Here is a 16,722-nt window from a genome sequence, read left to right as displayed (position 1 = left end):
GATGCCAGTTCAAGTCCTCTTCCCATTCCCATTCCCACATTGATCTGTGTGTCCTTGGCCTTCTCCACTGCCACGATGAACATCACCATGTATTCCCTTTTGCTAGTCTGCAACCCATTGGCATGAAGAATGAATGGTCCAGTTTCAGGTCACCTGATTTCCCAGGGTTTCTTTCCCACTTCCACCTGGATCTCTCTCACTTTGTTCAGCTTTTCCCTCTCTCTCACCGCCCTGCCCCCCATTACCTCAGCTTATTTCTCTCTCCCACCATCTATCCATCACCCACACCCAGATAAGCTGTGAAATGCACAGAGCAACGGTGCTGGAGGGAGGCAGATACAATAGGGTCTTCTAAGAGACTCAGATTATTGGAGCTTAGCAAAACAGAAGGCTATGCAGTAGGGTAATTCTAGGCAGTTTCTACAGTCGGTTACATGGTCAGTACAACATTGTGGGCCGAAGGGCCTGTAATGTGCTGTAGATTTCTAATGTGAGACCTATCCAGTGTCCATAGATGATCAGTAGTCGGTGCCTGAGAATCCAGTAGTCTAGATGACAGCCTACTGTCTAAGGTGGTCATACATTTGAGGTTTTTATTCCAAATTGGGGTTCAAAGTTCAAAGTACATTTATTATCAAAGTATGTATAAATTATACAACCTTGAGATTTGTCTGCTTACAGACAGCCACAAAACAAGAAACCAAAAAGAACCCGATTTAAAAAAAAGACCAACACCCAATGCGCAGAAAGAGGAAAAAAAACACAAATTGTGCAAATAATAAAAGTAAGCAACAGCATTCAGAATGATAGTGAGTCCATAGACCTTGGAACTGGAGCAGCTAGACTAGGCCCACAGCCTCAGCCTCAGTTTACCACACAATGGGACAAATCATCGCAAAGCTCGCAGACACAAAGGCCAGAGCAGCTGGAGCAGGACGCAACCTCAGCCGCAGGGCTGTGGAGAGCAGAGCAAACGTTGCAGAGGATCAGAAATTTGAAATTGCCTGATCGCTTGGCATGTAAATACTTTGTGTTTCTGTGAGACTAACAGCACCAAGCTGCTCGTCCAGGTTTTTTGTGACAACCAGAATTTGTGGACTTTCATCTGAGCAGGTTTGGACTCGTGCCAATTCTTTCTCCACTCCTTGTGTTACTTACATGAAACTGATAAGGAATGTTGCTCATGTAAGTAAGACAGAAATGCTCAGAGTCTTAGGAATGAAGGCCATTCTGTTTCTCCAGTGATGTTCCTTTGCAGACAGAATATTCACAAAAATTGCAGTCAATTTCAGGCAGTCATTTAATTTCACAATGGAGTCGTGGTTTTGAAGCTTGTTTCTGTAACATTTACCCCTGTAATATGCCGATTGCATATGCCTACTGTAATATTTGTTTATATTCTCCGACTTAGTTATCTCTGATAAATCGTCCAACAAATAATGTAATTTTTATCCATTACTAACTAAACCTTGTCACTGTTGACACTGTTCTTGACCTTCCTAGTGGTTTGCATATTGCTTTTCACTTATTGGTAAAGTATTTTCAGTTGATGGAAGACTATAGTACAGTATAATATCATTTATAAACAAGAGGAAGTTTGCAGATACTGGAAATCCAAAGCAACGCACACAAAGTGCTGGAGCAACTCAGCACCTATGGAAATGAATAAATAGTCAATGTTTCAGGCCAAGACCCTTCTTCAGGACTGAAACGGAATGGGGAAGATGCCAGAATAAAAAAAGTGGGAAGAGGGGAAGGTGAAGCCAGGTGGGTGGTAAATGTCTAGGGCTGGAGAAGGAATCTGATAGGACAGGAGAGTGGACCATAGGAGAAAGGGAAGGAGGATGGGATCCAGTGGGAAATAACAGGCAGATGCAAAGAGGTAAGAGGCCAGCGTGGGGAATAGAAGAAAAGGGGAGGAGGAGAAATTTTTTACTGCTGCCAGGTTGGATTCTGCCTGGATGGAATGTAAGTTGTTGCTCCTTCACCCTGAGAGTGACCTCATCTTGGCAAAAGAGGAGGCCATGGACAGGTCAGTGGGAATTGGAATTAAAATGTTTGGCAACCTGGAAGTTCTGCTTTTGGTGGATGGAGCAGAAGTGCTCAATGAAGCAGTCCCCCAAATTACAATGGGCCTGACCAATGTAGAGGAGCACTGGACTCAATAGATAACCCAGCAGATTCACAGGTGAAGTGTTGCCTCACCTGGACGGATCATTTGGGACTGTTTAATGGTCTTTATAACTTTGCTACTAATCCACTGAAAAAAGGAAAATCAGTAGCAAATTTATGATGTTTTTCTTAACTTTGCTCTGAGTTCCCATTTCATTTCTTGGGACACTTGGAAACTGAAAAGGCAGGTCCTTTGTAGTGTCCTCCTGAGGGGATACATTCTACAGGACAGTTAAATGTATATCACATCAGTGTGAGGTTGAACTCAACAGACAATGAAAGGGAAGCCATATTTTCTTCCTGAAAAGAACTTGGTGAAGTACTCAGCTTTTCAGCTGTTAATGATGTGGTCAGTTTGATGAAGATAAAATTTACTCCCCTATTTTTTAATAAATAGCCATACACACTGTGCATGGTTGAATTCATATCATCAAATAGGTAGAGAAAGATTTGAAATGATCCTTCTTTAGATTACCAGTGAACTAACATTAGAGTCCTGATAGTTCCATGTTAAGGAATCTTTGAGAATATTCACCTAGTAACCCATTAGTGATAAAATCTATTCTGGGTTTTACTTCCCATTAAATATAAGTGAACATCGGACCAGAGTAGACAATGCCAAGTATCTAGAAGCCCCCTTTGTCTACTGTCTCTGGTTGGTTCAGATTTCCCATGCATCTTTTCATAGCCTGTCTTCATTATTTAACTGATATTTATACACTGTGCACCGCATGTGCGAAATTATTATTGGGCTGTTGTACTGAATAAAGGTGATTGGAAGCCTCTGAGATAAAACCAGGATTACAAATGGTTCTTGTGGGGAGGAAACACCCACCAGAAATTTTGGAGGTGAAAGCAGAAAATGTCGGATTAGCCTCAGTATCCATGGAAAGAGGAACAGTGACAATGTTTCAGCTGACATTTCCTCTCAGCAGAAGTTGGGAATGTAACAAGCTTTAGGCAGCTGCAGAGAGAGGGAAGAGAAAGGAGAGTAAAGTAAAATGGGGTGCAATGAAACCGGGAAAGAGGCAAAAGACCAGACTGCAGAGATGTAGCAGAATCGTTTTTGAAACCATTGAGCTGAATAGTGAGGCTGAAACACGGCAAGGTGCTGAACTGAAGAATGAATTTCTGTTCTTACAATGATCGGTACAAGGATCACAGTGGGAGTGGGCTGGAGAATTAAAATGAAGGTCACCGAGAGTAACAGAGGTTCTGGGGGTGGAGGGTGTTCTATCGAGCTTTCACTGAATCGGCAGTCTCTCCTACCCAGATAAACCTACATTGTGATTAGCATTTTGTCTACACTAAATGAAAGGAATACCACCAAATTGTGGCTTCACATGGAAGTATGCTTCAAAACTTGGGCAGTTAGATGAGTAGCCATAGCATCATGCACCGCCCATAAATAATTCAAGCCTAGTTTAAGTACAAAATTAATCATAACTACAAGAACTACAACCTCATCGCTAAAAATTGTCCTGACATTTCACTCTGATGTATTTCCATTCCTGGGATGTCAAGCCATCCAGTAGGAACACCACCTTCCGCTTCCACGTGCTTGCCCTTATAAGTTGACGCAATTACGGTGAAGCAACACCTTGTTATGTGCATTACAATGTGTAGTGATCTTAAAGAGCAAGTTAAGTAGAGCACAGTTACTGAAAGCTATCGTGCCCACACCTGTGATTTTGGTCTGGCACGGAACCAAAGTAAACACCAATAAAACTCAATCTCTTTACCTACCACAGACAGCTATTTTATTTTAGTTAGTCATCATATTTATGAAGAGACAAAGCCTATATTTTCTGAAAGGAGATATTTTGGACGTAACAGATAATACAATAGCTGTGATGTTCACAAATTATAAATTCCAGGTTGCATTTGTGAAACATGTTTTCCACGAGACTGAGCAGGTATGTCTGGAGCTTCAATACAGTATTCTATTTGTCTGATGGATTTATGTACTGCTGACACTAACTCAGTGACAACTCACGCTCTTCTGTAGAATACAAACCAGAATTCCATTCATTTTTTTGTGATTCTCAAAATATAGAGTGACTTATGATTTGTGTAATTAAATGGTGAGACATAGATCCTATTTATAAATAGCTTCTGGTACAGGCTGGCCACTGGGACGGACATCCCCAGAGTCTTGTAGACTCAATAGTGGGTACTTTATGAGAAATTTGGATCAAAACCAATTTCTGCTAGTTTTATGTCAAAACATAACTAGGGCAAATTTCCTTCCAAAACCTACCAATGGGGTTACTATTGCAGTTGGGGTAGATTGGACAGCAACACTTCCTATTTTTTACGGTATAGGGCTCACTGGGTGGCAGTAGACCTGACTTACAGAAATCCAACCTGACCATAAATATTTAAAGAATTTTTCAAAACAGCAACAGTTAATTACAGAAATGCAAACTAATATTCATTAACAACTGGAAACAGTATATGTATGTTGCAGTTGAATCGTGGGTAGCACGGGCGTGAACATGAAATATATTTGATGAAATGAAAGAATTATTTGATATGTATGCAGAACAATATGATATGGATAGCAATATATTCAGATGAATGGATACTATTCAACAATATGGAGCAATTTCATTCTGATTATAATTTCTAGTCCCCAGTCCTATTTAATTTGATTCTCATAAAGTCTTGGTTTTCTGATTGAACCATTGGGTTGGCTTGTAGAAATCATCAACAAGTTCTTTTTTTAATGCATTAAAGTAGAGGTTGTCAGTAGCCATATACACCCCAGTGTCATTTTACATCATTAAATATAGTATAAAATATAATATTTCTGTAAGGTTGCTCTAAACCAATTCCTGTTGTCCATAGGTCAACTTGTACCAAAGTTCTCCTTGCTTATCACTTTTGTAATCACTGGCCTACACTACCATGTGTCATACCCAGATGGAGAGCCTGGTAAGGCTCTGAAAATTTGTGCCAACCAACTGTATTCAAGGACATTTTCAACCTCTCAGTGCTACGGTCACAAATTCCCACCTGTTTCAAAAAGGCAACAATTATACCAGTGCCTAAGAAGAGTAGTGTGAGCTGCCTTAGTGACTATCACCCAGTAGCACTCACATCCATGGTGATGTAATGCTTTGAGAGGTTGGTCATGGCTAGAATGGACTCCTACCTCAGCAAGGACCTGGACCCACTGCAATTTGCCGGTCGCCACTATAGGTCAATGGCAGATGCAATCTCAATGACTCTTCACAGGGCCTTAGATCACCCGGATAATGCAAACACCTATGTCAGGATGTTGTTTGTTGACTATAGCTCAGTATTTAACATCATCATTCCCACAATCCTGATCAGTAAGCTTCAGAATCTGGGCCTCTGTACCTCCCTCTGCAATTGGATCCTTAACTTCCTAACCAGAAGACCAGAGTCTATGCAGACTGATGATAATATCTCCTTCTTGCTGATGATCAACACTGCACACCTCAGGGGTGTGTGCTTAGCCCACTGCTCTACTCTCTCTATACCCATGACTGTGTGACTGGGCATAGCTCAAATACCATCTATAAATTTGCTGATGATACAGCCATTGTTGGTAGAATCTCAGATGGAGATGAGAGGACATACAGGAGTGAGATATGCCAACTGGTGGAGTGGTGTCGCATCAACAACCTGGCACTCAACGTCAGTAAGACAAAAGAGCTGACTGTGGACTTAAGGAAGGGTAAGACAAGGAAACAAGAACCAATCGTCATTGAGGGATCAGAAGTGGAGAGAGTGAGCAATTTCAAGTTGCTCACTGGATGTCAAGATCACAGAGGATCTAACCTGGTGCCACATCTCAATGCAGCTATAAAGAAGGCAAGACAGCAGCTATATTTCATAAGGAGTTTGAAGAGATTTGGTTTGTCAACTAAAACACTTGAAAACTTCTATAGGTGTGCCATGGAGAGCATTCTGCCAGGCTGCATCACTGTCTGGTATGGGGTGGGGGGTGGGGGGAAGGTGGAAACTACAGTACAGGACCAAATGAAACTGCAGAAAGTTGTAAAATTAGTCAGCTCCATCTTGGATACTAGTCTCCATATTATCAAAGATATCTTCAAGAAGCGGTAGCATGCTGTACTTTCCACATTCCAATATAAACAAAGACTTTGATTGGAGTTATATTCAGGCCTTCAAACAGTAGTCAAGGTATCGGTTAAAATGACCAGGGGATATAGAAAAGGAAGTCAAGAGAGGGAAGGGCAGAAGTCAGAGGCTAGAGGGTACCCCTGTGGCTCTACTCCTTGACAGTAAGTACTTCTGTTTGAGTACTGTTGTGGGTTGTGGCCTACCTGGGGGAAGCAACAGTGGCCTCTGGCACAGAGTCTGGCCCTGTGGCTCAGAAGGGTAGGGAAAGGAAGAGGATGGCAGCAGTGATAGGGGACTCTAGGGGATCAGACAGGCGATTCTGTGGATGCAGGAAAGAAACACAGATGGTAGTTTGCCTCCCAGGTGCCAGGGTCCAGGATGTTTCAGATCATGTCCATGATATCCTGAAGTGGGAAAGAGAACTGCCAGAGGCCGTGGTATGTATTGGTACCAATGACATCACTAGGAAAAGGGAGGAGGTCCTGAAAACAGAATACAGGGAGTTAGGAAAGAAGTTGAGAAGCAGGACCTCAAAGATAGTAATCTCGGGATTACTGCCTGTGCCACGCGACAGTGAGTATAGGAATAGAATGAGGTGGAGGATAAATGCGTGGCTGAGAGATTGGAGCGGGGGAAGGGATTCGGATTTCTGGATCATTGGGCCCTCTTTTGGGGCAGGAGTGACCTGTATGGGTTGCACTTGAATCCCAGGGGGACAAATATCCAGGCAGGAAGGTTTGCTGAGGCTATTGGGGAGAGTTTACACTAGAATTGCTCGGGGGTGGGAACCAAACTGAAGAGACTGAGGAAGAGGCAGTTGGCTCACAAATCGAGAAAGCTTGGAGACAGTGTGTGAGGGAGGAAAGGCTGGTGATAGAGAAGGGACGCACTCAAACTGATGGTTTGAGATGTGTCTATTTTAACGCAAGGAGTACCATGAACAAAGCGGATGAGCTTAGAGCATGGATCAGTACTTGGAGATATGATGTTGTGGCCATTACAGAGACTTGGATGGCTCAGGGACAGGAATGGCTACTTAGAGTGCCAGGCTTTAGATGTTTCAGAAAGGACAGAGAGGGAGGCAAAAGAGGTGGAGGTGTGGCACTGTTGATCAGAGTTAGTGTCACAGCTGCAGAAAATAAGGAAGTCATGGAGGGACTGTCTACAGAGTCTCTGTGGGTGGAAGTTTGGAACAGGATGGAGTCAATAACTCTACTGGGTGTTTTTTACAGACCACCCAATACTAACAGGGATATTGAGGAGCAGATAGGGAGACAGATTCTGGAAAGGTGCAATAATAACAGGGTTATTGTGGTGGGAGATTTCAATTTCCCATATATTGATTGGCATCTCCCTAGAGCAAGGGGTTTAGATGGGCTAGAGTTTGTTAGGTGTGTACGGGAAGGTTTCCTGACACAATATGTAGATAAACCTACAAGAGGAGAGGCTGTACCTGATCTGGTATTGGGAAATGAACCTGGTCAGGTGTCAGATCTCTCAGTGGGAGAGCATTTTGGAGATAGTGATCACAATTCTATCTCCTTTATCATAGCATTGGAGAGGGATAGGAAAGACAAGTTAGGGAAACATTTAATTGGAGTAAGGGGAACTATGAGGCTATCAGGAAAGAACTTGGAACAAATGTTCTCAGGAAAATGTACGGAAGAAATGTGTCAAATATTCAGGGGATATTTGTGTGGGGTTCTGCGTAGGTACGTTCCAATGAGACAGGGAAAGGATGGTCAGGTGCAAGGTCCGTGGTGTACAAAGGCTGTTGTAAATCTAGTCAAGAAGAAAAGAAAAGCTTATGAAAGGTTCAAAAAACTAGGTAATGACAGAGATCTAGAAGATTATAAGGCCAGCAGGAAGGAGCTTAAGAATGAAATTAGGAGAGCCAGAAGGGGCCATGAGAAGGCCTTGGCAGACAGGACTAAGGAAAACCCCAAGGCATTCTACAAGTATGTGAAGAGCAAGAGGATAAGACGTGAAAGAATAGGACCAATCAAGTGTTACAATGGAAAAGTGTGTATGGAACTGGAGGAAATAGCAGAGGTACTTAATGAATACTTTGCTTCGGTATTGACTACGGAAAAGGATCTTGGCGATTGTAGGGATGACTTGCAGCAGACTGAAAAACTTGAGCATATGGACATTAAGAAAGAGAATTTGCTGGAGCCTTTGGAAAGCATCAAGTTGGATAAGTCACCGGGACCAGATGAGATGTACCCTAGGCTACTGTAGGAGGCAAGGGAGGAGATTGCTGAGCCTCTGACAATGATTTTTGTATCATCAATGGGGACAGGAGAGGTTCCGGAGGATTGGAAGATTGTGGATGTTGTTCTATTACTCGAGAGGGAGTAGAGATAGCCTAGGAAATTATGGGCAGGTGAGTCTTACTTCAGTGGTTGGTAAATTGATGGAGAAGATCCTGAGAGGCAGGATTTATGGATATTTGGAGAGGCATAATGTGATAAGGAATAGTCAGTGTGGCTTTGTCAAAGGCAGGTCGTGCCTTACGAGCCTGATTAAATTTTTTGAGGATGTGACTAAACACATTGATGAAGGAAGAGCAGTAGATGTAGGGTATATACCCCATGCAAGGCTTATTGAGAAAGTAAGGAGGCATGGGATCCAAGGGGCATTGCTTTGTGGATCCAGAACTGGAACTGGCTTGCCCACAGAAGGCAAAGAATGGTTGTAGACAGATCATATTCTGTATGGAGGTCGATGACCAGTGGTGTGCCTCAGGGATCTGTTCTGGGACACCTACTCTTCATGATTTTTATAAATTACCTGGATGAGGAAGTAGAAAGATGGGTTACTAAATTTGCTGATGACACAAAGGTTGGGGGTGTTGTGGGTAGTGTGGAGGGCTGTCAGAGGTTACAGCGGGACATTGATAGGATGCAAAACTGGGCTGAGAAGTGGCAGATGGAGTTCAACCCAGATAAGTGTGAGGTGGTTCATTTTGGTAGGTAAATATGATGGCAGAATATAGTATTAATGGTAAGATTCTTGACAGTGTGGAGGATCAGAGGGATCTTGGGGTCTGAGTCCATAGGATACTCAAAGCTGCTGCGTAGGTTGACTCTGTGGTTAAGAAAACATATGGTGCATTGGCCTTCATCAATCGTGGAATTGAATTTATGAGTCAAGAGTTAATGTTGCAGCTATATAGGACCCTGGTCAGACCCCACTTGGAGTACTGTGCTCAGTTCTGGTCGCCTCACTACAGGAAGAATGTGGAAACCATAGAAAGGGTGCAGAGGAGATTTACAAGGATGTTGCCTGGATTGGGGAGCATGCCTTATGAGAATAGGTTGTGTGAACTCGGCCTTTTCTCCTTGAGGCGACAGAGGATGAGAGCTGACCTGATAGAGGTGTATAAGATGATGAGAAGTATTGATCGTGTGGATAGTCAGAGGCTTTTCTCCAGTGCTGAAATGACTAGCATCAGAAGGCACAGTTTTAACGTGTTTGGAAGTAGTTACAGAGGAGATGTCAGGGGTAAGTTTTTTACGCAGAGAGTGGTGAGTGCATGGAATGGGCTGCCGGCGACGGTGTTGGAGGCGGGTACGATTGGGCCTTTTAAGAGACTCTTGGTCAGGTACATGGAGCTCAGAAAAATAGAGGGCTATGGGTAACCCTAGGTAATTTCTCAGGTAAGTACATGTTCAACATAGCTTTGTGGGTCGAAGGACCTGTACTGTGCTGTATAGGTTTTCTATGTTTCTATGTAAAAAGGACAATGTTACAATGGTCATGGGGCTTTCAAAATGCAGGTAGGTTGGAAAATCTGGTTGATGCTGGATCCCAAGAGAAGGAATTTGTAGAATGCCTACAAAATGGCCTTTGAGAGCATCTTGTGAATGAGCCCAGTATAGAAAGGCAATCGGAATTAGGTGTTGTATAATGAACCAGATTTGATTAGGGAGCCCTAAGGAAGCCAAGCTGAACAAGTGATAGAATTCGCCCCGAAGCTCGATAGAGAAAACCTAAGTTCAATTGCATCGGGATTACAGTTGGGTTGAGGTAACTAAGGAGGTACGAGAGAGTAGCTGGCCAACGCTGACTGCAGGAGGACGCTAGCAGGGATGATGGTAGAGCAGCAGAGCTGGAGAATCTGAGTAATTCAGACGACACAGGATCAGTTTATCCCAAAGAAGAGGAAGCATTCTAACGGGAGAATGAGGCAATCATCACTAATAAGGGAAATTAAAGACAGCATAAAACAAAAGAGAAGGCATACAGTGGATTTCTTCTCCCACATCCCTAAATAAAACAAAAATTAGTGGAAGTGAGAGGATTGGGAAGCTTTCAAAAACAGACAGCAATTTAAAATAAAACAAGACAGAAAAGATGAAATATGAAGGTAAGCTAGCAACACAAAAATCTTGCCATCTTCAGAAGTTTTCTGATGACTCTGCCATAGTTGGATGCATCAGCAAGGAAGATGAGGCTGAGTACAGGGCTACGGTGGGAAACTTTGTCACTTGGTGCGAGCAGAATCATCTGCAGCTTAATGTGAAAAAGACTATGGAACTGGTGGTGGACCTGAAGAGGGCTAAGGCACTGATGACCCCTGTTTCCATCCAAGAGGTCAGTGTGGACATGGTGGAGGATTACAAATACCTTGGGGTACAAAATGACAGTAAACTGGACTGGTCAAAGAACACTGGGGCTGTCTACAAGAAGGGGCAGAGCCGTCTCTATTTCCTGAGGAGACTGAGGTCTTTTAACATCGGCCGGACGATGCTGAAGATGTCCTACGAGGCTGTGGTAGAACATGTTTACTGATGTGTGCTGGGGCAGCAGGCTGAGGGTAGCAGACACCAACAGAATCAACAAACTCATTCATAAGGCCAGTGATGTTGTAGGGGTGGAACTGGACTCTCTGACGGTGCTGTCTGAAAAGAGGATGCTGTCCAAGTTGTATGCCATCTTGGACAATGACTCCCATCCACTCCATAATGTACTGGTTAGGCACAGGAGTACATTCAGCCAGAGACTCATTCCACCGAGATGTAACACTGAGCGTCATAGGAAGTCATTCCTACCTGTGGCCATCAAACTTTACAACTCCTCCCTAGGAGTGTCAGACACCCTGAGCCAATAGGCTGGTCCTGGATTTATTTCCACTTGGCATGATTAACTTATTTAATTATTTATGGTTTTATATTGTTATATTTCTTCACTATTCTTGGTGCGGCTATAATGAAACCCAATTTCCTTTGGGATCAATAAAGTATGTCTGTCCGTCAAAAAGTAATATCAAAGAGGAAACCGAATGTTTTTCAGATAAATAAAGAGCAAATGAGAGGAGAGAATGGGCATCAGACCACTAGAAAATGATGGTGGAGCGATAATGTTGTGGAACAAGGAAATGGGGGAAGAACTGAATAATTATTTTATATCAGTCTTCATTGTGGAAGACACCAGCAGTATGTCAGAAATTGAGAGTATCAGAGGGCAGAAGTGAACGTAGTTGCTATTACTAAGGAGAAGGTGCTTGGAAAGCTGAAAGGCCTGAAGGTGGATACATCAGCTGAAACAGATGGACTACAGCCTAAGGTTCTGAAAAATGTAGCTGAAAAGATTGTAGATGCATTAGTAACAATCTTTCAAGAATCACCAGATTTGGGTATGGTTCCTAAGGACAAGAATATTGCAAATATCCCTCCACTCTTTAAGAAGGAATGGAGGCAAACAGTATGTTTGCCAGTTAGCCTGACCACAGTGGTTGGTAAGATATTAGGCTCCTTTATTAAAAATTATGTTTTAGGGTATTTGGTGGCACATAATAAAACAAGTCAAAGTTAACATGGGTCCAAGTTTCTTCCCTTAAGAAGAAATTTTGCCTGGCAGATCTGTTGGAATTCTTTGAAGCAATAACAGGCAGAAGAGACAAAGGAGAGTCAGTGGATGTTGTTTACTTGGATTTTCAGGAGGCCTTTGGCGAGTCACTGCATGTGATGTTGCTAAACATGATAAAAGCCCATGGTAGTACAGGAAAGATAGCAGCATGGTGGCTGCCGATGACTAGTGGTGCTCCACAAGGGTCAGTGTTGGGTCCACTACTTTTCACATTATTTGTTAATGATCGGGATGATTGAAGTGGTGGCTTTGTGGCCAACTTTGCAGATGATACAAAGATAAGTGGAGAGGTAGGTAGTGTTGAAGAAGTGGGGAGTTTGCAGAAGGATTTCGACAGATTCAGAGAGTGGGCAAAAAAGAGGCAGATAGAATAAAGCATATGGTCCTGTGCTTTGGTAGAAGGAATAAAGGCATAGAGTATTTTCTAAACTGAGAATGAATTCAGAAGGGGACTTGGGAGTCCTAGTGCATGATTCCCTAAAGGTTAACTTACAGGTTAAGTTGATAGCAAAGAAGGAAAATGTAATGTTAGCATTCATTTTCGAGAGGATTTGAATATAAAAGTAAGGATGTAATAGTAACAGTTTATATGGCATTAGTCAAGTTACGTTTGGAGTATTGTGAGCAGTTTTGGCTTCCATATCTAAGAAGGGATATGCTGGAACTGGAGAGGGCCCACAGGAGGTTTAACAGAATGATCTTGGGATAGACACAAGATCATTGTTAAAGATTATTTTAAACAAGTGAAGAATTAACCTTATACATTGAAATATCAACACAAACAGTGAAATGCATTGTTTTGAACCAATGACTAACACATTCCGAGGATTATGATTGTGTTGGAGTGGGGCTGCCCACAAATGTCATCGTGCTTCTGACATCTACCTAGCATGCCCACAGGTCACCTACCCTAACCGGTATACCTTTGGAATGTGGGTGGAAACTGGAGCACCCGGAAGAAAGACACTCAGACATGGGGAGAATGAACAGACCATATAACCCAATCAATCAATGATCACTGGCAATCTAAAGTGATGTTGGTAGCCATTAGGCTACAAAGCCACTCTAACTATTGCTCTGAACCTGGAATCAGTGAGATGTACTACTAGTCCAGTAATAATACAACTGGATCTCTGCTTGTCATTTAACACCAAGTCCCATTTTATTCATCCCCTTATGCCCCACACACTGGTGATAACTTACGGTGGCAAGTAACTTCTCTGAAGGGGGAGCAGGGGGATTACTGGACTGAGAGACACCAACTCTACCAACGGGCCACTGCACGACGGTGAGGTTAATGTGCGAGGAACATTTGACGGCTCTAAGCTTGTACTTGGAGTAAATACAAGCCTAGAGCCTCGTTCTTCTAACCTCCACTGAGATCTGCCCCTCATTCTTCTAAACTCCAGAGTGGAGTTCAGAAGAATCATCTCATTTAAATCTACCAAATATTGCAAGATAGAGTGGATGTGTAGAGGATGTTTCCGATAGTGGGAGATTCATGACAATAGGGCACAGCCTCAGAATCGAAGGACTTTCCTTAAGAGCAAAGGTGAGGAGGAACTTCATAAACATGACAGATTGTGCAGATGCTGGAAATCCAAAGCAACACATACAAAATGCAGGAGGAATTCAGCAGGTCAGGCAGCATCGGAGGAAGGGAATAAACAGGCCGAGACCTTTCATCAGGACTGGAAAGGAAAGGGGAAGAAGCCAGAACAAGAAGTTGGAGGAGGGGAAGGAGCCCAAGCGAGAAGGTGACAGGTGAAGCCCGGTGAGGAGTAGGATAAGGTGGGTGGGGATGGGGATTGAAGTGAAAATCTGGGAGGTGGTACGTGAAAAAGGTAAAGGGCAGAAAAAGAAGAAATCTGGTACAAGTGGAGAGTGGACCATGAGAAAAAGGGAAGGAGAAAGGACACCAGGGGAGGCGAGGTGCAGGTGAGGAGAGTTAAGTGGGGCACCAGAGTGGAAAATGGAAGAAGAGAGAAAATAAAGGGGTTTCAAATGACCGTGTTAGAGAAACTGAACTTCAAATTATCAAGTAGGAGGCTACCCAGATGGAATATCAGGTTTTGCTCCTCCAACCTGAGAGCGGCCTCGTTGATGCAGTAGAGGAGGCTATGGATTGACATGTCAGAATGGGAATCAGGGTTGGAATTTAAATGGTTGGCTATTGGGAAATAATGCTTATAGTGAACAGAGGAAAGGTGCTCGACAAAATGCTCCCCGATCTACATTAAGTCTCACCGATGTCGAGGAGGCCGCACCAGGAGCACCTGATACAGGAAGTGCGGAGCATAGCCCCAGTGCCACATTTAAATTTGCTGATGATACCATTGTCATTGGTCAATTCAAAGGTGGTAATGAATCAGCATTTAGGAGGGAGATTGAAAATCTGGCCGAGTGGAGCCGCAACAATAACCTCTCACTGAATGCCAGTGATTACTGACTTCAGGAAGAGGAAACCAGAGGTCCATGAGCCAGTCCTCATCCGGAGATCAAAGGCGGAGGGAGTCAGCAACTTTAGTTTCCTCGGCGTTATAATTTCGGAGGATTTGTCCTGGGCCCAGCATGTAAGTGCCATTACAAAGAAAGCACAGCAGCACCTCTACTTTCTTAGAAGTGTGTGAAGATTCAACTAAAAAGATTAATCTAAAACTTTGACAAACTTCTCTAACTGTGAGGTGGAGAGTACTGTACATTGACTGGTGCATTACAGCCTGGTATGGAAACACCAATGCCATTGAATGGAAAAGCCACAAAAAGCAGTGGGTACGGCCCAGTCCTTCACGGGTAAAGCCCTCTTCTGCATTGAACACGTCTACATGGAACGCTGTCGCAGCTAACAACATCCATCATCAAGAACTCCCGCCATCCAGCACATGCTCTCTTCTCACTGCTGCCATCAGGAAGAAAGTACAGGAGCCTTAGGACCCACACCACCAGGTTCAGGGACAGTTATTACCCCTCAACCATCAGGCCCTTCAACCTCACTCACCCCATCACTAAACTGTCCCACAACCTACGGACACACTTTCAAGGGCTCTTTGTCTCATGTAGTTGATATTTATTGCTTATTTATTTATATTACTGTTTTTTCCTTTTTGCATTTGCACCGTTTGTTGTCTCCCGCACTCTGGTTGAATGCCTTAGTTGGTGGTCGTTCATTGATTCTGTTATAATTGTTATTCTACAGATTTGTTGAGTGTGCCCACAAGAAATTTAATCTCAGGGTTGTACATGGTGACAAATATGTACTTTGATAATCAAACTTATTTTGAACTTTGAACCCTTGCCCAATGAGGCAATGTCAAAAGACAGACACAGAATGAACTACATTGTAAAGTTCTGCAAATATGTCTGCACTGAGGCAGGAAATAACAGGAATGAAACTGCCAAGACACTCAGTGTCCCTCTCTATGATGCTGCCTGTCTTACTAAGAGGTACCTGTATCAGATCAATAATGGGGATTGTTCTCCTGATGATGTTAAGGTAGAACTTTATTCTGTCATACTTCATCCATAGAGCAGCACACAAAGTTTGAGAAAATTCGTCCAGTGTATGTCCATAGATATGAAACAATTACTATAAGACCATGAGATATGGGGAAAAATTAGGCCATTCAGCCCATCGAATCTACTGTGCCATTCGATCATGGCTGATTTATTTCCCCTCACCTCATTATCCCACCTTCTCCCCGTAACCTTTGACACTGTTACTAAATAAATACCTTTCAAACGCCACTTAAAGTATGTATATCCAATGACTTGATACCCACTGCCATATATGGCAATGAATTCCACAGATTCACGGCCCTCTTGTTAAAGAAATCGAAGTTCAAAGTAAATTTAATATCAAAGTACATATATGATACCATACATAACTGCGAGATTTGTTTTCTTGTGGGCATTCACAGTAAATACAAGAAACACAATGGAATCAGTGAAAGACTCTACCCGACAGGACGTACAACAACCAGGGTGCAAATGACCACAAACTGTGAAACACACAGTGAGAAAAGCAACAGGACAATAATAAACCGGACTGGGCTGTACCCACTACTTTTTGTTGGAATTTCCACTCAAGGGCACTGGTGTTTCCATACCAGACTGTGATGCAGCCAGTAAATACACTCTCCACTATACACCTATACAGGTTTGTCAAAGTTTTAGATGCCGAATCTCCACACACTCCCCGTGGAAGTAGAGACCCTGTGTGCTTTCTTCTCCCAGGTCTGACATTTTAATTTAAAGCAGTGTGCCACGTTGTTTTCAAACTTGTAGCGGTGTTTCACCGCAGACCAAAGTGAATTTCAACCACAACGTGTCCTAATGGCATTAATACCGCCAAGGTAATTTCATCTACTCTGCCCTTTGTTTACAGCCTGACGTGGATAAGGCGGTGGAGGCGGCACGAGCAGCGTTCCAGCAAGGTTCCCCGTGGAGAAACCTGGACACTTCGGCCAGGGGAAGACTCTTATGTAAATGGGCTGACCTTATTGAGCGAGACCGACACATCTTGGCCGTAAGACACGATAACATAAAGTTCTATGCACACCT

General features: G+C 43.2%; 1 protein-coding gene across 1 annotated transcript in view; it reads left to right on the top strand.

Annotated features, from left to right (window-relative positions):
* Positions 1 to 16,722, top strand: part of aldh1a3 (aldehyde dehydrogenase 1 family, member A3) — a 109,404-nt gene that overhangs the window by 38,552 nt on the left and 54,130 nt on the right. The window contains exon 3 of the mRNA XM_059952465.1: positions 16,547 to 16,687. Coding sequence (XP_059808448.1) covers positions 16,547 to 16,687 — 141 coding nt within the window. The remainder of the gene's footprint in view (positions 1 to 16,546; positions 16,688 to 16,722) is intronic.

Source organism: Hypanus sabinus, chromosome 28 (assembly GCF_030144855.1).
Source record: "Hypanus sabinus isolate sHypSab1 chromosome 28, sHypSab1.hap1, whole genome shotgun sequence".
In the NCBI taxonomy this organism is placed as follows: domain Eukaryota; kingdom Metazoa; phylum Chordata; class Chondrichthyes; order Myliobatiformes; family Dasyatidae; genus Hypanus; species Hypanus sabinus.
Note: the sequence above shows the minus strand (reverse complement) of the source record. Positions and strands in the feature narration are given on the sequence as shown.